General features: G+C 38.8%; 1 protein-coding gene and 1 long non-coding RNA gene across 5 annotated transcripts in view; one reads left to right on the plus strand and one right to left on the minus strand.

The window, feature by feature from the left end:
* The first annotated feature begins 3,472 nt into the window (after window positions 1–3,472).
* The window catches only part of LOC109033213 (INO80 complex subunit C), a 54,540-nt gene continuing 31,381 nt past the window's right edge, over window positions 3,473–26,631 (plus strand). The window contains exons 1-5 of one of the 2 annotated variants that reach the window (XM_072306144.1): window positions 3,473–3,688; window positions 4,488–4,619; window positions 5,613–5,712; window positions 6,213–6,280; window positions 6,931–7,103. In XM_072306144.1, the coding sequence (XP_072162245.1) occupies window positions 3,629–3,688; window positions 4,488–4,619; window positions 5,613–5,712; window positions 6,213–6,280; window positions 6,931–7,062 (492 nt within the window). In that variant the 5' untranslated portion in view covers window positions 3,473–3,628 and the 3' untranslated portion in view covers window positions 7,063–7,103. Of the gene's footprint in view, window positions 3,689–4,487; window positions 4,620–5,612; window positions 5,713–6,212; window positions 6,281–6,930; window positions 7,592–26,631 lie in introns of those variants that run through there. The other variant, XM_019045735.2, reaches the window with a different exon arrangement.
* Window positions 18,552–21,555, minus strand: LOC109033111 (uncharacterized). Of its 3 annotated transcripts, XR_011900894.1 has the most exons (4): window positions 21,318–21,555; window positions 19,579–19,742; window positions 19,111–19,469; window positions 18,552–18,668 (listed from the first exon to the last, which is right to left on the minus strand). It is a non-coding gene; the product is annotated as an uncharacterized lncRNA (long non-coding RNA). The 3 variants fall into 3 exon arrangements; XR_011900895.1 differs by having other exon boundaries at window positions 18,552–19,269; XR_011900893.1 differs by having other exon boundaries at window positions 18,552–19,469.

Here is a 26,631-nt window from a genome sequence, read left to right on the forward strand (position 1 = left end):
ATAACAAATGAATATGAACTATACAAAAACGATAATCCGGGTATCGGAACTTGGCTGTTTTGAAAACGCCTTCAAATGCGGCGTGATACCTTACGCATTCCGGAGAGTTCAAATAGTTGTATCATTGCGCCGTAAGATTGTGACTTAAGATTTAAATGGAGATAGCCTCCATGCACGGTGGGCATGGCGATTTCCCCTGAAATTTTTGCAGTGGTGAATGCATAGCTGAAGTGCGCTCCAGCTAGAATTGTACTTAGCAAATAGGTGGTTTTACTACGAGGATTAAAAATAAACAAGTGGCACGGAATATAACAAAAGAATATGCACTATGCAAAACGATAATCCGGGCATCGGAACTTGGCTGATTTGAAAACGCCTTCAATTGCGGCGTGATACCTCACGCATTCCGGAGAGTTCAAATAGTTGTATCATTGCGCCGTAAGATTGTGACTTAAGATTTAAATGGAGATAGCATGCACGCTGGGCTTGTCAATTTCCTCTGAAATTTTTGCAGTGGTGAATGCATAGGTGAAGTGCGCTTCAGCTAGAATTGTATTTAGCATCAATTGTTCTCCCAGTGATCAACTGGAGAGAACTTTCCTTTCACCCTGGGCCGTTTAATCAATGTAAAATCTCGAAAAATCTCGATCGCTAGTGAGATTTTCCTCTGTTCTCTTGTAAAAAATCGCTTGAAAAAGCGATTTTTTGTATGTGTGAGTGCGCTCCCATAAGATCTGATGTAACCGCTTATCGTATTAGTGTGTATTTTACAGGGGTTTTTCGAGACTACCGATAGTCGCTGTTCGATACGTCGATACGTCGATTCAATTCTAAACCTACCAACCCTTTCCTACAAAATACCCTGTTCCTTCTGAGTTTCCTTAACTTTGCCTTCTTGAACTCCGTTTCTAAATAAACTGTATTAATTATCTGAAGTTCTTTATATCTTAAAGCTTCAATTTCCAATATGAATTTCCTAACTTTTTCACCATTTTCCTTATAAAACAAAATCAATTTACGTATGTACTTTTTACCCTTGTGTTTAGCGCTTGTTTCATTTGTGCGTCAGCTCTCAGCTTTGATACAATGGCGGATTGTTTACGTTCATTTTATAGTTGAGCATTTTCCAATTTTTTCCTTTAAATCTCTTCAAAAAAGTCCCAAAATGACTTAGCACTCTTTAAATAAGTAATTCACCCCTTCAACTTAACATTGATGGTACTTTGGATGGTTCCACCTTTTGCAGTGAGAGAAACTGAATTGCCGAGTTTCTGAGCTGGCTATGGCTGGCTCCTTGGTTTGTCCGTGTCCTTCGGTTTGATTTGTGATTTGTGCAACTTCCTTAATGGATAATCTTACTTATCAAAATACTCTTTGACTGTGCGTGGAGTGTAATTTTGTCTTGAGTCTTGACAGCATTAGCACCATGTGAATCAAAATTTCAATCAACTCCATTTTTGCCGCAGGGTAGGGATCCTTTAGCTATCCTACCGCTGTCAGAGTGCTGTCGAGAAACTAATCACAACTGTCGGTATGTTCTGTGGAGCAGTTATGTAAATATAAAACGGTTGTATTTGTTAGTCAATTTCTTTTGTATGTGAACAATAACTGAATGTCCAGAATTCCAAACATCTGACTGTATCTCAAGTATATGTCGGAAATATTTATCAAGGTCAGAGTTTGTGAATCCTTGGCAGCAGTTAATGAATTTCCCCTAAGTAACAACTTCGCTCAACAAAGTTTGGTAAGTAAGTACAGCTCAGATCCACCATCGTACACATATAATTACATATTAGTTTAAAATCAGTGCGAGTAATGTTTTGATGGTAAAGTGTTCTCTATTCTCCAACATTTATTAGCAGGGGTGCGAATTGCGCGGAGGCTGAGAGGTACTTGTTATTTTTCTAGATTTTTTAGATTTGCAATTTTTGTGGAATACTTACTGTGACTTTGGCACACATTCTAAAATTAACAAGAAATTCCACAAAAGTTTGATCAGCGCGTTGTGCTGACCTTCTTGCGAGAACCTAGCCCGAAGCTGAAAATTGCAGAGGCATGAAACAATGTTCACTTTGGTATGTGAGATTTTCTTATAAACTTGGCATCCTCATATTTGTCCGACTTTTACCAAAATAATCTTGAAATTATCTCTCCCATCACCACATAGCAACAAAATTAGCATAAACATTCTTGATAAGAGGTGGCATAGTATCCAGAGACCCCTACTAATGATGCTCCTCTGGCAGACCATTCTAAACTACATACTCATATCAACAGCTCTTGCTGACAACAACCTGCTACCTTCATCAACTTAATCTAAAGTTTAGAATAATAGATAAGACGCCAACTAATGTACTATCATTTCCATGCAAACAGTCAACCTTGTATTTATTGAGGAATGATAAATACAGTTTTTACTATGCCTTAGAGTTCTTACCATAATTCTTACCATTTGGAGTCAGGAAATAAAAATAATTGCTTCATTGTTTGCATTTTTATTGGCCAACTAAGTTCACAGTGGAACTTTCGTCTACTTGGTGTTAATGAAGGTAAATATTTATTCTTCTCTTGTTTGGATGAGAATTACCTAGGTACATCAAATAGGTATGACATACTGTGACACTGGGTGCCGCTACTAGGTACTCTACTTATATTTCAACGATACTGGAAAAATTCATAACTCAGGTAAGGGCGTTATCTTGCAAGCTACAGAGCTAGTAATTAGTCATATTTCGATCCTTTGAGATTCTTTCATCATTCAGAAATAAAAAACTAAATTCAGCTGGAACAGGCACATTTCTAGGAAGGAATGTGACGGATCATTTATATCTAATTTATACATCGTCATCTCACTTATCAAACAATGCTTCTCGTCCTCATCTTGTTCTAATCTTGTTGAGAGCAGGCGAAGATTTGAAATGCGCGCTACAGATTCGGTAGTCGCCTGGCACACGCCTGGCAAAAGTGGTACCCGCCTGACGTCACAAAACTTCAAGATGGCAACAAAAATCAAAAACTGGGACAATAATCAAAGAAAAGGACTGTGGTGGTTTCAAAGGAATACCTAAATGATCATTCATTTTTTCGAACCCTTATAATTTAAAAAAATTAATTTGAAGTGAAGTACGTATTTAGAGACTTTACACTTTACTGGGAGAACATCCAATGCCCAGCATGAACATTGGAAACGTCATTCGTGAACTCAAAATGACCGACTTGTTTAAATATCGAGCTTACAGGGCCCAAAAAATCAGCACCTTCTAACACGAAAAACACTAGAAATATGCCAATTTTTAGATGTCAACATAATCGAGATGGCCAAGAATGCTCATAAACGCAAAAATAAGTAAATTCATGCAAAAACTAAGTCAAATACGTTCTTTACAAACGAAGGGCCGTAAAAACTGAGATAAAAAATCATTCTGGTGGCTTGGAGTGCATAGGTTGGCTGCTGTATATTTTGGAACCAGCCTAACCTTAAAATGTACCCACCTGAGTAATTGTGCTTGTGTTTATAAACAAATCTCTAATAGCAGTATAATCATTTTACCAAAGCAGATGTTCAAGTGAGTTTTGCACTGGCTTTGCATGAGACTACTAAGTATATTGGTTTTAATTGTTGTTGATAATGGTCAAAGAAACACCGCCAAAAATTGTCAAAGCTACTCTCAAGCGCAAAGCTCCCGCTGTAAGTATTTATTCCCTCTTTTACATAGGTACATCGTACATCTCAACAACTCATGTAAACAACATTTCTTTTCTGAATTTTGGCATGAGGACTCTGCTTGTACTTAGAGATACCAGAAGCAAGAAAAAAAATTGCCAAAACCCAATCAAGAGGGATTACGTCCTGAATACAATTCAGAAATAACAACCTGACATAGTCAACGGAATGGTTGTGGTAGAAGTAGTTGGCCAAGAGCAAGTCTGATGTTCCTCTTGCAACTTCTCGAGGTCTTACAAATTACAATCAAAGCTGATAATCTTTCTCTTCCATGCAATTAAGTGCCAAAAATATCCAAATTTACTTAGATAAAGTAATTCCAATAACTATCTGCTGGAATGAAATTGCAGAGAGGGACATAAATCTAGTATTACCAAAGTAACAGTCACTGAAAACCCGTTTTAATTAGTTGCCTGACTCTCAAAGTACAACGAAAGATTTGCATTTTACCATAAACACTTTCGGCAGAAATTGAGACGGTTTATCTTCAGTTTGACCCCAGAAGTTGGCCGTCAATCTGCCCTGTGAACTTCATGGTATGGGCAAAGTAAACACGGCTACTTTACATTACTTCTTCTCAAGTTTTTAAAGAAAAAAGTGTAAATTGTGAAGAAGGCTACTCTCTCATCAGTCACTGAAGATAATGGTAGTTTTGATCAAAGAAACAAGTACCTACATTTTGGTGTAGTATTAGCTTGTTTATTAGTAAATAAGTTTATTTTGCCTCCATTTTAATGAGTATCATTTTTATTTTTTTGTATAGACCACTGACGCTGGGCCAAGTGCTGTTGAAAGTGAAGTAACCGGTAATGAAGTAGTCCCTGTAACTGATGTAGCAGTTAGCGAGGAAATTAAAGAGGAGAAGCATTTTGTCTTTAAAAAACAGTCATTCAATGTAAGTTTAAGAATGCTTTCAATCATTCTTTTAAAATGTTGCCTGACACAATATTTTGGGTATGTATTTCCCACTGTGCCTCTCCTCCCTCCCCCCCCCACTAAAAAAAAGTTCAGAGGTGCATTCTACCTTTTGAGCCATGCTGGTCGTAAGCCATAAGCAAGTTCCGTATAGCCACAAGCTCGTCCCAGTCAAAACGACTGGTGTTGCGCTCGCTGAATCCTTCAATGCTGGTCGATAAACCAGTATGGCAGGTAAAATCTGAATATTGAAACTGGAGGAAAGATGTGTCTTGAGGACTAGAATAATTTTTCTCCACTCAAGTAGTTAATGCTGGGAAGTGTCATTTTTTTTTCAACGTACGTCAAGGGATGTAGAAAGTTCCAGCCTCCTATATTTTCATGCGTCCCCATATTGGTCGCATACGGTATTATTCCACCAGCATTCCACAAAACTTTCCATTAGGTAACGGCAAAATTGATAACCTTTTTTTGTTTTTTTTTTGCTCGGCAAACTTTCCTATTTCTAAAATTTTAACGTGCATTTGAACAACTAGGTGCACACACTGGGTTCGGTGGTACTCCTCAAATAATTAAACTGCATGCATACTGAAGACATTTCATTGTTTCAATATGTGCATAATGTAATAATTTTTTCTTCTTAATTCCTGTTAATCTAGCTCTTTTAGCGTTCATCTAATATTTATAGCCAAGACTTGAACAACTGAAGTTCTAAAAGAATTATTTTTCTTTCTTTTGATTCGAAAAGGAGGAGGGAACCAGACTACAGTAACGACTTGTATGTGCCAGAGAAGAGCAACCTCAAATCCCAGCCCTTGCCAGCCACTAGTGACTGACCAGGGCGGGGATCAGAGCCCTAACATATAAGGAATTTGAGGCATATATCAATCCAGGAGTTCATATTATGAAATTGTTTCACAAAAAAATGAAATAAAAGTTCGCTCTCTCAGCATTTTTACGTTTCTGATTTCAGTATCATGGAACGGTGAATAATAAGAAGAGAGTCTGGAAGTCTTTGAAGCAAATCCTCACTCACGAGCGAAGTCTCCCATGGCCAGAGTCTTATGTCCATTGTAAGTTTTTTAATTTTCTCATCTCACAAAAATCTATAGATGATAGAAGTATAGCTTTCTAACAATATAAACGCAGGCTGACTGTGGTCTGAAATTTGTAAGAATTTTGGCATGAAAACATGAAGCATTTTTAACTCATTATTCAAAGACTTTCTCTATTTGTTCTGTTAATATTTTCAAAGTGAAAATATTGATGGTTCTCTCTGAAATTGTGTCATCAAGCTAAAAAGTTGTATCCATAACCATTCAAGAGTTGACCTGGCTCCACAATGTTTCCATTACCAACTCAACATTTTTTATACATATTTTTCAATACCTTTACCTCATATCTATCTGTACGAAATTCAGAAAATTTCCCTTTCTATTTTTTTCTCCGGGATAAATTTTCTCTCCTCTTACATCCACAGATAGATCAACCTTCTCAGCTGTTACACTTTTTTTTGTGGTAGATATTAAACAACAAAAATTTTATTGCCTTAATTTTTTTTTTTTTTTTACAGATTCTCATATCTCAGCTCCTCCATCTTTCAAGCCAGCAAAGAAGTATTCAGATATCTCCGGCTTAACGGTGAGTTGAGTAATGTCTATTCATCTCGATTCGTGTAAGAATTGCTCATAATTTGAATTTCAAAAAATGGATCGCAACTAAATTCTCACACAATGGAGCAAAAATGTAATTTAACCTCTGTGTATGTCCCATTTAAACATACATAGATTTTTACTTCACTCATATTTTCAGTGTGCATCAGGATATTTTGTACCTTACAAGCACTTCTCATCCTTCAATGCCTCATATGCTAAAGAAAGCTGGGTTGCTTAACTTGTTGGTTGAATAAGATTTCAAGGCAAAATATCTTCTATTTTTGTATTGCATATGATGTATCATTATTCAGTTTTAGTGACACGAAACGTTCATTTTCCCCTTTACACAAAACAATCCTTCTTCTATCACTATGTGTTTTCATGTGCTATTTTGTAAGCTGAAATTTACCAAGCTACTAGAACAAGCTATTCACTACCAGAATGTTACGCAAACAACTTTAATGGGGATGAAGACAAGCAAACAAACTAAAAGCCTTGGCCAATTGCCTTGTATGAGTTGTTTCTCATCACTGGTGCAGGAATGTTAAACTCCAGTTGGATTTCGGCGCAAGGCCTGTTGCTTTTGTTCAAAGTATTTCTTGTTTTCTAACTTGAATTTACTCCCTTTTTTTTCAGGCAAAATATACAGACCCTCAGACTAAATTACAGTATGCAATGGCAGAAGAATTTAGCACTGTGCGTAGTTTACCAAGTGACATTATCAGCGGTTATCTATCATTACGAGGAGTAAATAGTGTGATTGGTTAACTTATTCCCAACAATTCTGAGCTTAAAAGTGTTCACTGGCTGTGAGTTTTTTCTCCCTTTTCTCTATTTCATGTTCTTTCCCCTCCAACAACTGATTTTCTTCTGATAAAGTGTTATATGTTATCTAATAGTCTTTAAGCATCCTTTCTATTTTTAATATCATATCTGTATTCCTCAATTGTAAAAATTTCAAAACAGGGAGGACATCTCACCGAAACTGAGGTAAATACCACATTTTCCTATATTTTAATGACATTGGCAGGCTAATCTTACAATCAACTGATTAAATAATTTGAAGATAACTTTGCGGGCAGTACGCAAATAAAATGTAAGGATTTCGTACAATCAAATAATTTTACTTTCTAGTCAGTTTCTAATTTACCAACGGTGCACTGTTCATTGGTTCAGTGCCTCTAAATGATATTCAAGGTAGGTTTGGCTCCTAAAATGTTGGTCTACTACCTAGCACCAAGTCCTCCACAAGATAAGGAGGAAAAAAATCATTACCATTGGTGGAGGGAGGAGGGGTGGGGTTCGAATCACCTCTCTTCCATCAAAATATTTAAAACGCTTCTCTTAAATCTTGCCTGCATTGTGTTTTTACTACTTGATCCCCAAAGTATCTTTTGATTTTTCAAATTTATGCAGCATCAGATTTTTTTTGGTATGAAACAAATTATACACTATTCATAGACTAAAATCTGATAAATTTACCCCATATTAAACTAATTTTTACACTTCTAGTGAGCATGTAGATTTTGGAGACTTGCTCATTGTGTACCGTGTGCACTGTGCGCACATCTCAGTTTCGGAAGCGCTCAAATTTTGAAAAAATGCCTCTATTCTTCAATGGCGTGTACTCACTGCACAAGTTTAGACATCAAATTTCGGTGGATTTTGTAATGCTGTGTGGCCATTGTAAGAGCGTTTATTAGTTTTGCATCATAACTTTCCTGAAACACATTGGAGGAAAACGTTTATTACAATTACTGCAAATTCAAACTTGGCCAGATGTTGACCCTTTTTGCGAGATTTAAGTCCTTTTTTCAAGCTCTTATAATTAAGTATTAAGTAGATTCTAAGATCGTTTGAATCACATTTGCGTATGTATCTGGTAGTTGAGACTATTCCATAAATGGGATACTTAATTACGACCTAAGTATTGCTTTTTTGAGTTTTCTTTCTCGCTTTTTCCCAAGATAAGAAATTATTTGTTGGGTTGACGAAATAAATTTGATCAACATGGTCATCAATGTGCGAGAAAGTCGCTTGATTCAATATATCAGGGGTGCTAATCAGAGCTCTACTCTTTGGGAATATTTATTGGGGTGCTAAATATTGGAGAGTCAAGCTCTGACAGACAGCTCTGATCATGTGAATCATATAATCTCCTCTCATGTTGAAGAACATACTGAAACATACTGAACATACTGTGACCTCAGCTGAAAGGACCTCGCCCATGTATCACTTCAGAAAGTGCATTGTAAGTTGTAACCCTCTGATGCAACTAGCAGTGCCAGTTTTTAGGTAAATAAGCACTGGTTATCTGTGTGTCCCTCTATTCTGCGGGGCGATTATTGAAACTATGTCAGCCCGAAACGACAAGACATAGCCCTATCTTAACCATGCTATATATCGCAATTTGATGTCGAATCAGGCTGGTTTAAATTTCAATAATCGCCCTGTAGGGCATCTTAGAAACAGGCTTGCAATTTTATGTGAAGGCAAAGTGCCTCACCAGGAATCGATTGTTTTACATACATTTAAATGGAGGAAAGACAGTGTTGCCAACTGTCTAGAATTGCCACCGATTCAGAATCAATAAACAAAACTTTACTTAAATAGATCGACAGACTGCTCTCTACTCCATGTGGAGGAACTTCTCCTGAACACTCTACAGGGGGCTGATTGTTGACAGCTATAGACAAAGAGGACAAAAGAGATTTGGAGGGATCCTATTGGTGGAAGCAGGTGGTTGCAATGGATGAAGGAGGTAGGTAATAGACTTACTAACGGCAACCCACAGTTAGTCATCATTTATCCCTTTAGTCCATATTAACCACGAATTTCAACCAACCCCCCCCCCCCGTGTCTTCTTTGTCTATCGCTTCGTCTATCAATTTCAACAATTAGCCCGGAAAGGCGCCTTTTCATATTTTCACGGAAGTCACCGCGAACTCTAACATCTTAATCCATGTCTAGCGTCTGGACGGCGCACACTGTGGTATTTGACCTGAAAAGCTGGCCAAAACTATTTATCACCAGATATCGCCGAGTTTTAAAAATATTTTACAATCAGTACTTCTTCTTAAGTGATAATATGCACAATTTAACCACCTAACACATCAGATGACAATTTGTGGAGAGTTTAAAGCGGATGGAAGAAGCCCTCCAAAAAGCCTTTAAAAGGCAGAAAGTATCTGACTAAAGTGGTGCATTTAGACGAGTTTCTCCTTCACCTATGGTCCACTTTTCGAAATAAGGACTCTCTATAACCTCATTAATGGTTTCCTAAGAAACAGCGTAAGTCACTTCAAAATTTTTGACGCAACAGCCGATCTCTCACATTGAGGAGTAATTGTACATTTCTCAAAAAAATTAATAAGAATCATTCTAGATATTAGATTTTTGACAGTTTTGAATCAAAATTAGTGCTAGTATGAAAATGCCGGGACCTCCATATGATGATTTGAGGATAACTTATAAGATGAAAATGAGTTTTATCATAATAAGAACCATTGTAAGGACAGAAAGCACCTGTGAAAATGATTCATTTTGATGGGTTCCTTCCTATAACCCATGGTCCACATCTCGAAGTGAGGGCACTCAATTACCTTTGAAATTGCTTTTTTTAATATAAAACAGCGTAAGTCACTGCGAAATTCGTAACAAAACCACATATCTCACTTATCGAGGTGCAATTGTATTCTTTCTCAAAATTTAGGTTTTGAATCATTCTCGATATTTAAAAGTTAGGTAACAGTTTTGATGTAAATTGTAATAATATGTTAATATCATGCAGAAGGTATTTTCTATAAAAATTCGTGGGTAGTATATATACTCTGACCGCAGAAAATAGAAGTTGATAATAATGGAATATTTAATTTTAATGATGTCCCTTTACAATCTGCTGGCTGAGGAAAAATCGTAAAATAACTTTTACGAGGCTTCAAAAAGTGCCTCTCAGCGTAATTTCATGGTGCCAGAAGCCCCACCCCATGGCCGCATGGACCTAAATTTGTCTGTCAAAGTAAAATATGGCATAAATATGTCTATACTCAAGGATAATGCACGAAGAGATGGTTAGATAACGGATGAAACACTTTTGCAAGACTTTAAAGTGACCCTCTCATCCGCTTTCAAATTATTTTTTTATCCCTCTTTCGGGGGCGCAGGGGCTAGAGAAAACGGTTGCGTGACCAAATATCACCCAATTTTCTACTAAATGGGTCAGAGCTGTTGGAAAAATACAATTTCAGTTGGATATAATTTTTCTCATTCATGTTTGTGAAAATCGCTCAGAAGTCCATCTTTAAGGTCAAAAATTTCAATTTCCTCAGTTTTCCTCAGTCTGTCACCCCTGAATCCTGAAAATACCCACTTTGGACTATAACATTCCGCCTTAAACCGCTTGAGCGCAGTTGAGCGCAAAAAGAAATCTGACTCTGAATTTCGAAAAAAAACGTTTACTTTTACATCACTTTTCAACCTCCTGTGAAAATCACTAAAAAAGGAAATTTCGAAAATACTGTGGTTAGTTGTGCAGAATATACCCCTAAGAATGTGTTGCATATCGCCGAAGTTCCCTTCTATGGCCGCATAGTTGAAGTAAACTGATCGACGAGTAGAGCACCGAAACATATCAAAATAATCGCTGAGAAATAGGTAACTTCGTGGTCTCTTCGCGGGAAATTGAGCCACTCGAAAAATGGCACATACATGTCTACTAGGGTGAAAAACAGTGTAGATTTCGAATATCACATTCGTTTTCCAAAAGAAAATAATTTAAAATTGAGGTTTTGGCCAGGTTTTTCTGTCAAATACCACAGCGTGCGGCGCGTATCTGCGGTAAAAAGTGCCTTCAAACTAGTTGAATGCAATTTTGTTTACACGTAGCGTTTCCAAGGATCATCGCGCCTGAGACTGTGCTACCGTGCAATATCGCCTCATTATTGTTTTGAGTTTTATAACAGAAGACGGTGAGGTGGAAATCCGATATTACGACATCGCCTTGTAACGACACATCGGTTATAACGATGTCATAATTTTTCTAAGGCATTCAAGATCGGGGAGTCGTGAACACTGACTCGAATCAGGTTTTAAGACGAGCGCCACTCAGATGTGACCGGAGAAATGGGGCACTTTGACGGGAGGCGGACAAGTACCTCTTGCTCCTTGAACACCTGTGTACTTTTAATTTTTTTCTTCTTTTTTTTCTTTTTGAATATTTATTAGCCCGTCTTTGGAAATACAAATTCAGCACTTTTAGCTTAAGAATATGTTTCATTTTCTTAAGCTTTTCACTTTTAAGTTTCGAATCTGCAAGGTTTCCACAAAAAGTAAGCACGGAAAAGTTTCACCCAGCTCAGCTTAGCCGGCCGGCGATCTCACGGTTTTCCACGACAGATTGCAGTTTTTCTCTGTTTGGTGAAATATTTAGGCACAAGCGCATTGTCGAAGCGCTTCCACTTATCGTCCTTATGGCATACAAAAACACACACTTTGAGGAGTAATTGCGTTCAAAAAATAAGAAGAAAAGGGGGAGGGGGAATCAGGCACCGAAAACTATCGTTTTTCGCGATAACCGCAACTTATCCAGCTAACTGAGTTTAAAAACAATGGTAAAACTTTACCGATCGTCCGAGTTTGATGAGAACCATGTAAATTGACCACTGATATGTTGAGGATATCAGTATACCCGGGGGTACAGAGTATTTTCAAATTTGCTCTTGGACCTTGATGGGTCGGAAAATGGCCCTCAATGGGGCAGATCATTTGGATTGCATTTTGCAAAAAGAAACGAAGAACATTCCTACGTTGCTAAAACTGGGCAACTCTTTTTACCTTGCAAATATAAAGTAATCATCTGTACAAGTTTTATCTTTACTCCCAATAAACTATGAATTCAAGACGAAAATTACCGATATAAATTTAATTTTTTGCATGATTTCGGTATTCTCTTTGCAAAGAATGTAAATTGCACAATCCTAGTAACATCGGAATGCTCTTGGTCCCTTTTTGCGAAATGCAATCCATTTGATATTCTAGTTTAATGTCACTCCTGATTATGGGGATGTTGCATGTGTGAGGAATTTGCGATTTGACTGTTGATTCTTATGTAAAAGTTCGCGAGAAACACGATGGTGCCACTGGTTTTCTCTGAAATCAACTCCCAAGCTTAAAAAAAGCTCTCAGGTTGAGGCCAAAATGGAGGGGATATCCCACGCTATCCTGAGAGTCCACCTCTACATCAAGACGAACTCTCCATGCAAAGATAGGCAGCAAATACATTGACAGGGCTGTCACGTTATTTGGGGACTCAAAAACTGAAAACACGGCAACCCTGCTAATGTACTTGCTCCCTATCTTTGCATGGAGAGTTTGTCTTGATGTAGGTGGACTCTCAGGATAGCGTGGGATATCCCCTCCATTTTGGCCTCAACTCGAGAGCTTTTTTTGAGGTTGGGAGTTGATTTCAGAGGAAACCAGAGGCGCCATCGTGTTTCTCATGAACTTTTACATAAGAATCAATAGTCAAATTGCAAATTCCTCACATATGCAACATCTCCATTATTACAGCGATTATCATACCGAGAAAAGAACAGTTTTCGCAAGCATCCTGGCAACATCGGGGCTCGGTGCGCAAATTGATGGCGCCAGGATTTATGGGAAACTAGTAAAAGCATCGTGGCGTGCCGCGTGCGCCCCCGCAATAGGCGCATGCGCGCCGTTGTTGCCAAGATGCTCGCGAAAACTGTCCTTTTCTCACCAGGGGAAAATCAAGAGGATCGGCAGCAGCAGCGGGTGGAAATTTGTCCTGCGCGTCTGCGCCATAAAATCCACCACTAACGAACGAGCAATTACCAGGCTGTTGTGAGTGTTGTGTACACAACAAATCCTCCGCATGAGCTGTTATTTTTGCCATTCACACGAAGGAGAAAATGTACTTTTTAGGTACCCGCTGTTGTTTTAAAGGGACGAACCTACATCGCTCTGCCAAGGAAGAGGGGAGAATACTGCCGTGCTAATCTAAGGAAAAACACCGTATTAACACTCGGGAGTCGTCAAATCTCCTCCTGTTAAATGTTCATTTTCAAGGAATATTTTCTCTTGAAATCCTCAGATGATTCAGATCTGATAGCGGATGAAACTCCCTGGAGAATTGGAGGAAAAGTATTCTCAGATTTTCCCGAAAATTTGTAATTTATCGAAGGAAATTTGGCAACGTCTAAAGGCTCGTACGGCGTTCCTCTCTTGGGTAATTCTACGAAAACTGTCCAATTTGACCTCCCAAAAACTAAAAATTTAACTACGTTATTTTGGATTGAGAGTTTTTTTTCTTAGTTCAGCATAGTATTAGGCTTCAAAATTTTGTACGAGCACCGTTCTTTATCAGGCATTTCTTTTTTTTATGAGAAATTGTTTTAAAAATAGATCCCGGATGTCACGACTGTCACATCGATTATTTTGGTCCATCGGAAAGAGAAAAATGGTCAAATATGCAGTTTTATTATTATTTTTTTTTTTATACTGTTAGGTCCTATGAAGAAGTGAAACAACGAAAAGATATGGTTATCATAAAATAGCAAATGTTCTCTAATTTTTGCAGATTTTTCAGCTTTTTTCTCGGAAAACAAAACAATGCTTCTTGATTTAAGGATAAGATATCTACATATTTGTTTTTTTTTCTTAAATATCTGAACCTACGCCTCCGAAAAATCTTAAACATTGTTCAAAAATCATGAACTTTAAAAATTGGCAGTTGTTTCACAACTCTGAAAAAAGTGTGACGGTCGTGACATTTCCGTAACGATCGTGACAGGATTCATGCATTTAAAATTTTCGGTCATTCTATTAACGTCAATATATGACTTTATGCCTCCTACGCTCTTAGGAGCCCCCGCCCCCCTCCAGGTCCTATATCGTCCCTTGGATCAAATTGGAACTAAAGTTTTGGCCAACATATTTACATTTGAAAATTGCACTAAGTGTACCTTGTACCCCGAGGAAATTCATAAATGCATACGCGCGCATTCAGAGACTGCTTCGGCGATCATCCAATGAAACCGAAAATGCTCAATACTTTCGGGAAATAATGAGTGTTTCCGGGTCTCACCGGAAGTAACCAGGAATGCTGAAAATTTCCGGCAATTATTCATTTCATATGCCGCTGAAAATTTCCGGCGATTATTCATTTCATATGCCGCAATCACACGCTGAATTTGGCAGCTGAATATGGAAGTCAACAGCTAAAATTCGAGTTATTTTCATCCAGATATCACAGAAATTCAACGCATTGAAAGCGAGTTATTTTAGAGGAGAAATATAGCATTCGATACTGATATCAAAACTGCACTCGAATGCGATATTTCCCCTTCAAAAATACCACGCTATTATTACGTTGAATTTGTTTGTCAAAATTGGTAAGTGAATTATTTAGTCTCCTGACAACAGAATTGCGATCTCAAAGTTCGAGAAAAATGACGAGTGGCTGACAAAAATGGAACCAATCGATGAGATATATCGCATGTCGTTTTGACAAAAAAAATATGGCGTCCATCGAAACGTGGACATCCACAATGCGGAAGAAAAAGGGGGAAATACCTTCAGACAAGCTCGTTTCCACACCACCTTAGGAGAGCCCGATCAGGTACTGCTCCCGGAGGTAGAGCTTTCGGCGCGTTTTTTTTAACGTGGTATCGCCAAGAGCCCTAATCCACGGGGGAGGGAAGAGGGGAGAGGAAGGGAAAGGAAGAGAGGAGAGGAGGGAAGGAAGAGAGAAGAGGAAAGGAAGAGAGAGGAGGGAAGGAAGAGAAAAGAGGAAAGGAGGAGAGAAAACAAAATAAAACACTTACCAACGCTGCCGTAGCTCCATCCACTGCTCCTTGTCGTTTCTGCCAAAAAAATCTGTACCCGCGGGAGACGGGAGTAGTGCCCTCCACAATTGATTAACGTGAAGAATTTAAACGGTATCTTACCTTCGGTTGCGGGAACCAGCGTCCAGCAGCAGCAGCAGCAGCACCTGAAACAGAGAATAAAAAAAAGAGAAAAAAAAGGAAAGAAGAAGAAAAAAAATCCCGGCACGAAGCAGCAGCACCTGAAACAGAGAATAAAAAAAAGAAAAAAAAAGGAAAGAAGAAGAAAAAAAAAAATGCGACGATCCTGGTACGATGGCATCCAGCAGCAGCACCTGAAACAGAGAATAAAAAAAAGAAAAAAAAGGAAAGAAGAAGAAAAAAAATCCCGGCACGAAGCAGCAGCACCTGAAACAGAGAATAAAAAAAAGAAAAAAAAATGCGACGATCCCGGTACGATGGCATCCAGCAGCAGCAGCAGCGACCGCCCCCAACCCCGGCTTCCGGCGTCCAGGTTCCTTTCCCACCTCCTCCCTTTTTTTTTTTTTTTTTTTTTTTTTTCTGTTCGTGGCTTGCTGAGATCCTCCGGGGCGCAACGCCCCGGAGCCGCCGTCGCCGGCAGGGGCGCCCGCCGGGACCCCATAAGGGTCCGCTGGGCGCCCCCACCCCCGACCCCCCGCGAGGGGGGCCAAAAGCCCCCCCTTGCGGGGGGGCAAAGTGACCCCCCTCGCGGGGGGTCGGGGGCAGGGGACGCCCAACGGACCCACGGGGTCCCGGCGGGCGCCCCTGCCGGCGACGGCGGACCCCGGGACGTAACGCCCCGGAGGATCTCAGCAAGCCAGTCGCAGAAAAAAAAAAAAAAAAAAAAAATCCTACTCCTCCCCCCGTGATCCTATTCCGCGGCCCCTCCCCCCTTAGGAACCCTACTCCGCGATCCTACATGAATCCCACGGACCCCCCTCTCCCCGGGAAAACCCCCCTTGGGAAACCCTATTCCGCGACCACGCAACGAACCCCACGGACCCCCCCTTTCCCCGGGAGCCTCCCCCTGGGAAACCTCACACCGCGATCCTTCCCAACCCCACAAACCCCCCTTTCCCCGGGAACCTCCTCCCTTAGCGAGCCACCCTCCTCCCCCCGAGCCCGTCTTCTGGAACAAACAAAAACATCAAGAATCATTAGTATGATTTGTAACGGGGGACAAGACTGGCTACTGGACTTCTAATTATTAGGCCCTCAGTATAGTTGAAAAACTAAAATCCTCGTCATCATTCATTAGAGACGTATTTATTCTAAAAGGAATCATGTACATGGGATTCGCGTGAAGTTCAAAGCATAAAACATAGTTCCTTTTAGCATAAATATGTCCAGTACTCTCTTGTCTAAATTTTTGTCAGGATAATATGCCATAATTGGACGTATTTCTGTCAAACGGAACTATGTGCATTAAGACATGAGCCCTGAGACCCATAGGCATATGTGCATAACAGGGCTCACGTCATAATGCACATAGCTCCGTATGATAGAAATACGTCCAATTAATGAAATTTACGTCTTATTTTCCCAAAATTTAATTTGAATTGCAGTTACATACTGTCTTTGGACCACACCATGTAGCTTCAACTACAATTTTGCATTCAGTTGTAGCAACTCAACTGCATAGCGCAAAAAAAACTAACTTTTCTGGTCCTTTTAAAAATCACCTATTTGTGTGTATTTGTGGAACATATGTGTTTTTTTTCAGTGGACCGGAAAGATAATTCCTTTTTGCGTTATGCAGTTTACTTACTTTCAATTGGATGCAATATTGTTTGATAGTTGTATATTGTTTGATAAGAACCATACGCAGAACTGGAAGGAAATGTAAATATTTTTAAAAAACTGCAGATGGCATTCAAGTCAAGTGCTGCACAATAGTTTTAAAATAATTCTTTTCAAAGATTTTACAAATGTAATGAATTAAATATGGATTGAACAATTCAAATATTAAATTTTACTTTTGATAGTTTATACTATTTAAATTTTACACAACAAATACACATTCTGGAGGGCACTACTTCCGTCCTCAGTGCGGAACATTTTCTTCGTTTTTTGCAGACCTGAAACAAACTAAGAATAAAAAAAAGAAATGATTAGTTGGAGCTTAACCTAATTTGAAAATGGAAACTTTAGCGAGGAAATTTCATCGTTGATGCCAAATTTACTCGTCCAATTCGATAGTTTCCAATATTCTCTAATATGATATTAATTAATTATGTGAAATTGAATGCAATTTTTCTACATTTCTGTCATGTTTTCTTTTTTCTTTGCTACTGATTCCATGGGCGATCAATCAGGAATTTTAATGTATTTTTATAAAATTACTAGCCGTTCTGGACGCGCTTTGCGCGTCTGTCACGGCTAGCCAAGGGGCTACGCCCCCTGGACCCCCGATCACTCGCTACGCGAGGGACATTCGGCTCGCTCCGCGAGCCATTTTTCTCAGTGGTTGGACATTTGATCACTAAGATGTATACATTTTGGAGACTCTGGAGGCGAAAATGATTTCGTCACAGAACCTTGTTGCCGGAGCGCGCCATCATTTGCACATGAATAGATGTGTGGAGATGAAGCGATGATGGGGATCGATCATTTCTTCAAAAACGCATTTGACTGGGACGTCATCCCATCGGGTGGCGGAAAAGGACAATCCATGGATCTCCTTCCGCGATTTGACTTGCTGAAGTAGCAAAAGTTCATCTTTACCTCTTAAGAAGATTATCGGTGGCGTAGGGGTCTAAAAACTATGCTCAACGATATAGTTCGAGTTGCGAATCGCAATGAGCCCACTCGTGTTTTTTTCTTATACTTTCATCGCATATAAATTTCTCTGCCGTTTTTGTTTTATTCTCTCTGATTACATATTAGTAATCGTATTTTCATTTCATTTCCTTTCCCTTTCCTTTTTCCTTTTCTGTAGCATCTGTGTCTATTTACAATTATTATAATTTTAAAATAGCTTTCCCCTAGTATACAATTGATGCTTCAAACGGAATCGATTGTTTTAATGACATTTCCGGCTAAATCATGGGTTTTCCCAGGAAGGCAGCCTCTCGTCCCTCCCGGACTCTATTGTTGCCAGATAAGTTGCTTTTTTAGCACTTTTCCCAATTCAAATCCATGCATGTAAAATATTCACATTTATCGCACAATCTGGCAACCTCTAAAGTGAAATAGAAAAAGGTAGAATCGCTGAAAGTCTGAATCCTTCGAAGTTTATATTAATGATGCCAAAATCTCTGTTAATTTTATACCATTAATGATAATTTACGATTAAAGAAAATCTGCTCAGTTACAAAATTTTCACATGCCCTATGAGGAATAACACCGTATGAACATTCGAGAGTTGCAAAATTTCCGAGATGAGTGACATCATCACCCGCATTGATGCACTCCGTGGTTTTAAGTATTTTGGTTCCACAAATCACTGAAAAAGGATTGCAGCGGTTGGCATTCAGAATTCATACTGTAAAGGGAGCATTTTTGGTAGACCTGAAACGAAGTAAGAATAAAAGTAAAAAAAGGAATGATTAGTCAACGCTTAACCTAACTTGAAAATAAAAACTTAAGCCAAATAATTGTTTTGTTCACTCTGAATGGCCTCTTCAAACTTGATACTTTCTAAAAGTATTGTAATCATCTAGTAGTAAAAAATCTGGAATTCATTAATGTCATTCGGAAAATAGTGCAATATTGTTCTCTACTTTTGTAATTTTTTCTTCAGCTATTGATTTCATGAGCAATTATTCAGTGTATTCTTCAGTTGTAGATTAATTAAAACTATACGGGTACTTTCTGGTGAATTACACCAACATTTCTGTTAATTTTTACAACACTACAAATAATTGAACATTTAAAAAGATCCATCCATTTACCAAATTTTTACGTCCTAATGTAAAGGAGTACCATTAAAGTGAGACTGCAAGGTACATACCAATATGGCGAGTTTCTTTATCATTCAAATTAATGCAAATCACCGTGATTCAACTATAATGGTACCTTTAAATCACAGATTTTCCTCGATGGTAGGACTTGGTGGACACAAGTAAAAAATGAAGTGAAACAGCTTTCACTACGCTCGTTTTATGACGATCTGAAAAAAAATAAACCAAAGTAAATTAGTTCAGGTAAATAGAGTGATATGAAAAGTAAAATGAAATTAAGTTGAACAGTTTTCAAAGTGCTCGTCTCCTACCAGTCGATAAAAGAGCAAAATCAATATGAGGTATTCAAAACAACAAATCAATGTAAAACCATGTGAAACTGTTTTCACTGTGTTCGTTTCTTGCCGATCTAAAAAAGAACAAAAAAAAAACTAATATAATTAACATGGAGAATTGGAGATGAAAATTACCATGATATTTGAGAGAAAATTAATAATGCTGCAATCAATTTTACTTACGATTAATACGCTGAAAGTAGCTTCCACTGTGACCCTGTCTCTTGTCAATTAGGAAGTTAGTACGAAGCGTTTGAATGGGAGAAAAAAATCCAATTCAAGAAAATAAGTTGAAACCTCTGCACACGGTGCTGGAAGCGCTTACACTGATTTAGTTTCTTGCCGATCTGAAAAGAAAGAAAAATCAAGAGAGCAAAGCTAGTGAAGAAACATCTAATGTAAATTGGACGTGTCTCTGCGAAACGGAGCTATGTGTATTCTGAGCCCTGTTATGCATATATTCTTATGAGTCTCAGGGCTCATGTCTTAATGCACATAGCTCCATTTGGCAGGAATACGTCCAATTAACGGTGCAGCTCACGCGCAATTTTTTTTATTTATTATTGAAAAAGCAGGAAGTAGTCTATATATGTAGACGGCTGATGTGACGTTTCAAATCGATGTTCATGTCTAATCCTTTTTTTGCAAAAACTAATCAGCAATTTTTCAAATTTTTGAGAATTGTCTTCTCTTCTTCGAATATATTCATGGAGAATGAATGGAAGATACGTCGGGCTAATTTTCTTGGAAAAAGTAAAACACTATTGAATATTTAGAAATTTTCAAACGATGTAATAGTGCTGCGCATTCATTAACAACAGCCATTTAATTTGATGTCTCGGAGGGTATGGATTCGATCGACATGAATCGATCGAAAAATGAAAACGTGAATCGATCGACACCGATTCGATCGACAAATTATTGAAAAACCAGTGTCGATTCGATCGACATAAATCGATCGAAAAATGAAAACGTGAACCGATCGACATAAATCAATCGACACCGATTTGATCGACAAATTATTAAAAAACCGGTGTCGATTCGATCGACATGAATCGATCGAAAAATGAAAACGTGAATCGATCGACATGAATCGATCGAAAAATGAAAACGTGAATCGATCGACGTGAATCGATCGACAATATTCGATCGATTCACGGATTTGTCGATCGATTCACGGGTTTGTCGATTGATTCACGGTTGTCGATCGAATCGGTGTCGATCGATTCACGTCGATCGATTCACGTTTTGATTTTTCGATCCATTCATGTCGATCGAATCGAAACGGGTGTTTTTAAATTAACTATCGATCGAATCGGTGTCGATCGATTCACGTCTTCATTTTTCGATCGAATCGACACCGGTTTTTTAATAATTTGTCGATCGAATCGGTGTCGATTGATTTATGTCGATCGGTTCACGTTTTCATTTTTCGATCGATTTATGTCGATCGAATCGACACCGGTTTTTCAATAATTTGTCGATCGAATCGGTGTCGATCGATTCACGTTTTCATTTTTCGATCGATTCATGTCGATCGAATCCATACCCTCCCTACTGATTCATAATATTTTGAAATAGGCCCGACCGTGAAATAGGAAAGGAAAATAATAGGATGAACCTAGTAAAATTTAAACTTTCAAAACAAAATGTTCAAGGATAATTTACGATAACTTCACGATTCAAAAGTAGAGATTGAAAATAGAAAAATTAAATTTTAAAATTTGAAAAATAAAATTTCAAAAACTAAACAAAAATTTCAACATTTTCAAAGTAAAATATTCAAAGATTAAAAATTTTAAGACTCAAAAGTGAGAATTGAGAATAGAAAAATAAATTTTAAAATTTGAGAAATAAAAAGTTTACAGTTTAAATATAATGAAGATAGAAGGTATGATAAAATTATTATCTGCTATACTCACATACTAGGAGATTAACTCATGTTGCGATTCCGCTTGCTAATTGCACTTGCACCTCTAAAACACTGCACCATCAAACTACCGTACAACTAATCCACTAAACCACTGACCCACTAACCCACAGACCTGATCACCCATTGAGCCACTTCGCTCACTGAATCCACACTAATTGAACTTTAGGGGTGGGGTTGCTCTTTTATATGCTCGGTCTGTAGCCACCACAAGCAACCCTCCAACCTCCCCCCCCCCCCCCCCCTGCTGACCACTCTTGCAGTTAGGATGTCATTTAGTAACTATTTCCTTGTTTTCCAGTGCCGGGAAATCCGAAATTTTTGGAACAAAGGAAGGAAGGGACATTCCGTCGTAAACACCATTAGCCAGGAGTGCGCAAGGGCCTTTTGTTTTTTTGAGACGACGGCACCTCACGTGTCCAAAACAATGAAAGGGAACTGCCCTGCGAGTATTTTTTTTTTCGGTCCATCATACCCCCGTGCTACGGGAGAAGAACGCCGTGTGAACTTTCAAGCGTTGCCAAACACTCCTCTAAAAAATACAAATTTATTTTTTAAGAAAGCTACGAATATTTTTCCTTGATATATTCAGGTGTAGCGTTATTTTACGATCATAGGACCATAGGTGGATCCAGGGGGGGGGGGGGGGGATGTAGGAGTTCTACGCCCCATCCTCGTTCGTTCGATTGTAGCGATATTAAAATGATTGACTCAAGTACGTCTAGAAGACACGATCGTCCCACTGAACATCCGATGCGGTGCGACGGTCGTGACAAAGTTTAAACAAAAACGGCGGGTGTACTCAACAGCAATGAGGTACAATATCGAAAGTTGGTAAACTTGCAATTAGTATTAAGGACTATAAAGTGGGCACAAAGATTTTTCAGAATATCACACGCTTCATAAAATACTAGGGGGCCCTGCCCCCTGACCGCTACGCGGCCCAACCCCCGGGAGGGCGCTTCGCGGGCCCTATACGCATATGTATAGGCAAAAATGTTCTTCCATTTTAATACACCATTTTGTGTTCGAGCTGCATTGATTTCAAAATTTTTGACGTAACACTCAGATTTGTAAATGATGAGGAATAGCTGGATGGAATGCAGGAAAAATTGAGTTAAACCTTATACCTTGGACCTTGAATTTTGAACCCTGGGCGATGCACCCTTCCTCAACTCTTCGAATGAGGAGCCCTTCACGAGCTTTTCCATTGTTTTATTGTTTATTCGAGTCACTCAGGTAGAATCCCACACCTTGACGTTTCTAGCGGAAACGTCATATCTCTCACGCTATTAACATTGGACTTAAGTGACATGAGCTTTAAAAGCTCTACAACATTAAAAGTTCGGGGTTTCATAATTTTTTGCACATCTACATCTACTACAGATGACATACATGTAAAGATCATCCTTATCAGTCCGGCAGTTCGTTAGAAATAGTGCTTCCAAGATTTTGCTTGTAGCTGTATAATATAGAAAGGGCGTGACGGTCGTGACGCAAAAAAGGTTCAGTTAAGTATACTTACCTTTCAAATCGTGGTAGAATTTTCAAAATGACGTTGGGCGATTACTGCACAAGGTTGCACCATAGGAACATTTCACTTCATTTAACTTGTACACTTTCAAATCACTTTCGCAACGATTTAATCTCTCCTAGCGACCGTTTTGACAAGCAAAAACACCTGGGACGGTCTTGTCGTGAAACTTAATGACAGTATATTTTCGAAATATTTTGGGTGGATGACAATTTTTTTTCGTAATCAAATGCATTGTTTACTCAACTGCAAGTATTTTGATGAAATTAGGACGAAAATCAGAAAAATTAATCAGACCAAATAAAAGTTATGAGGTTGTAAACATTGCAACCTACCAGTCATGACAGTGACGGTCGTGACATTTTAAGCAGTAAAATCTGAAAATGAAGCTTAATCCATCAATTTACACAATTGTAATGGTTATAATTCGTCAAAAACACTCATTTTCCATCAGATTTGGTGAAATGTGAGACTTTTTATCACACGTTTTACAAATAAAACGATAATGACTGGAATTGGACAGTTTTCGTAGAATTACCCTTTTCACGGCAGAATAGGCTTTTACCACCTTTTGTTTTAATTCTAACATTACGTATTTCAAGGAGCGATATCATACCAAAACAGTGGCAAAAATTGGACTGTATTTTGCAATTTGGAACTATAAATTCTGGCTCGTCTGGAAAAACACTTATGTTCATAGGGAAACTAATGGTACATACGTTGTTTTTAAGCCGGGCAAGAATTTATGTTTCTAATTTGCAAAATGTAGTCCAATTGAAATATGTACATACACGTGTGAAAAGTGATGATGAACATTTGGCCGGTGTGATGAACATGCGACGCCGCACAGTGAATCGAGTCAATGGTAGAGGTCGGACAAAGTTTGAAAACTTCAAAAGCTTATAACTCCGTTTTCACAAAATTTTGAGATCTAAAAAATGGCCCCGTTGGTTTTCTCGTACAATTTTCCATAAGAAATATCTCTCAAAATTTAAAATTGGACGAAATAAACATCCGAATTTGCGGTTTTAGTGAAAAAATTAATGTCCCGCCACTTTCATTGATTCGGTCCATTGTGCGCCGTCCGCATGTAATCGGGCCGAGGTTGAAGTCGATTTGCTTTTGGAAGTCTATTCTTCATCGATATAGTTCATCCTTATCGGCAGGAATTGGTAATGAGTCTCTTACCTTCCATTTATATGAAAATACATAGGTCTTCTCTGAGATGGACTGGTGAAATATAGGTGAAAATTCGGTTGGCTTGCATTTAGCCAGGGGCGCATCATGTTCTCGGCCTACGCAGATTCGAGCAACCGGGGATTCAGCCTACGTACTATGACATCGCGCGTTCTCAGTAACATCAGTAAAAATCTCAGTAAACATCCATGGCATAAGTTTTCGTAAAAATCAGAGCTTTAAGCGTTCACTTCTTAGAATGAAACCGATTCCTCGATTCGTGTAACCCAAGGTGTCTGCTAGTCCGGAAACAGTACTGATTTTCAAGGGTGGTCCGGAAGTTCCCAATGAAAAAGTGGGTGGTTTCCGCAAGAAGGTGCGGAATTTTTTCCTTCTTACCACGCGTGTTTTTTTCATAGAGCCTGGAAAGTATACAATTCCCTGCGCGTTAATACTCAGAGCAGTATTAGCCTGGAAGATTGCGATTGTGCAGTTAGATAATCTTTAAGCCGCTAATGCAATTTCGTGGCTTCGTCATTTATGTCGCCATTCGAGCAAGAATTTCAAATTTCGTCAAATAGAGGTACTGAATTTCTTGGGAATGCACTGAAAAAGTACCGTAAAATTACTGATTTTCGTTCAGCCTGTTTTAGCACACAACCCAGTGGCGTGGCGTGAATTGCGATTTATCGATCATTATGCTATTTAAGCCTATGGAAAAGGATCGATAAACAGATAATCGATATCTTACCATAATAATAGATACTTTATCATAGATTTACATGGCATAACAATCGATTTATCGCAATTCACGCCACGCCACTGACACACCCGTCTGTGTAACCGAACGTTCGGCTCATATAATCGAACTTCTTTCATCAGTTCTTTTTACCTCGTAAGTTCGGTTATACGAACCGAACGTTTTGTTACACGAACTGAAAGTTGGATTTGACGAACCAAATAGTTGAGATGATATAGAACACCATGATTTACTTCATTTTGTGACTCTTCAATTTTATCTTCCTCGAAGGTAAAATGGTTGCATCACGTGTCTCGCCCCATCCGTCTTTTCTACTCGGCGTTAAAATCTCCGAGTCAGGGGAAGAGAGACCATGCGCTTTTTCATTGTTGTGGATTTGCGAGAAAGTTTTGTTCACCTTATAAATGTGATCGTATCTCTAAAAAGGGACCTCATCTTCCGGAATAAAATTTGCCGAACTTCGAACTTCTACGCGGTGCAACATACAATCATTGGAAGCGCCTTCAGAACTGTTGGGATACTTCAAGCATTGCGCCGGCGGAACCCGCCTCTGCAGTCTCGCTCTTCGCTCGTGACTCGGGAATCGCCCATTAGCTCCGAGATGCGTGCGCTATTCGGAAATGCTCAGGGCAACGCGCGTTCGCAACTTCGGAAGGTGTATGCAAAAATGCAATGCATTCGGATCAAAACGTAATGCATTTTTTATCATCCATTATTCAAGCCCGTATTCTACGCAGTTTTCCTACTGCCGAAGTATTTCGCGACTGACCGATCGGTCGTTGGTTCGTGAAAATTGGCGGATCCAGCAACTTGGCAACACTGGATTTCCTCCATTTAAACCTATGGAAATGTATCGATTCTTAGAGGGGCCAGGTGCTTCGACAAGAATCGATTACTTTGCACAGGTTTCAAATGGAGGAAATCCGGTTTTTGCCAAATCGCTGGATCCGCCTCTGGTTCGTGGACATTCTACAGCCCTGCATATAGCAAATTACCAGTTAGTAAATATAAATTCAGCACAAGTAAGAATGTACTCAAAGGCTTTGTTAGTATCAGGATTTTGAATGCTGAACACTGTTATTCCATAGTTTTTTTTTTTTTTTTTTTTTTTTTTTTTTTTTTTTTTTTTTTTTTTTTTTAACTTTCCGCACCCTAAATAAAAGTTCATCGACTCTTGGCGCAAATCAAGGGCGGAGCCAGAGAGCCTGTCTCAATCGTGAAGTTGCAAAATAGTCTCCGCTCATAATGCATTTTTCTTAAGATAGTAGCGTCTAATGATTTTGCATGAAATTTTCAATGTTGCATTTTTGGAAATCGCTATCGCCGCCAGGGGCGCCTTAGTGGTCCCTATAAGGCAGACAGCTCAATCCCAGCTAACCTCAGCTATAAAGTTGGCTTGTTTCTCATTGAAGAAGTATAATAGACGCGGTAGTTCTGAGGTATATTTAATACTTTGTAGTTCTCCATATTTTGAATAAAGAAAAAAAAAAGTTCTGAGACACCGCAACGCAGATAAGTGGTTTCTTACTTCAGCATCGACGTATCACTTAATTTTTTGTCATGTTTCATTTAGCGTTTCTCGTTTTACGTTTCATTTTCGCCTTTTTCGTGTCACGAGCCCTCATTCCTCGAAGAATCATTTCCCCATAAATGAAAATATTTCTCCTATATTTGTTTGCAACATTTTTCTGGCCAAATACGCATCCTCCTAACTAATGCAGAATCGGATTACACTCTTTGGCGGATCCAGCAATTTGGCAACACCGGATTTTCTCCATTAAAACCTATGGAAATGTATCGATTCTTGGAGGGGCCAGGTGCTCCGACAAAAATCGA

This window comes from Bemisia tabaci, chromosome 1 (genome assembly GCF_918797505.1).
Source record: "Bemisia tabaci chromosome 1, PGI_BMITA_v3".
Taxonomy (NCBI): Eukaryota; Metazoa; Arthropoda; class Insecta; order Hemiptera; family Aleyrodidae; genus Bemisia; species Bemisia tabaci.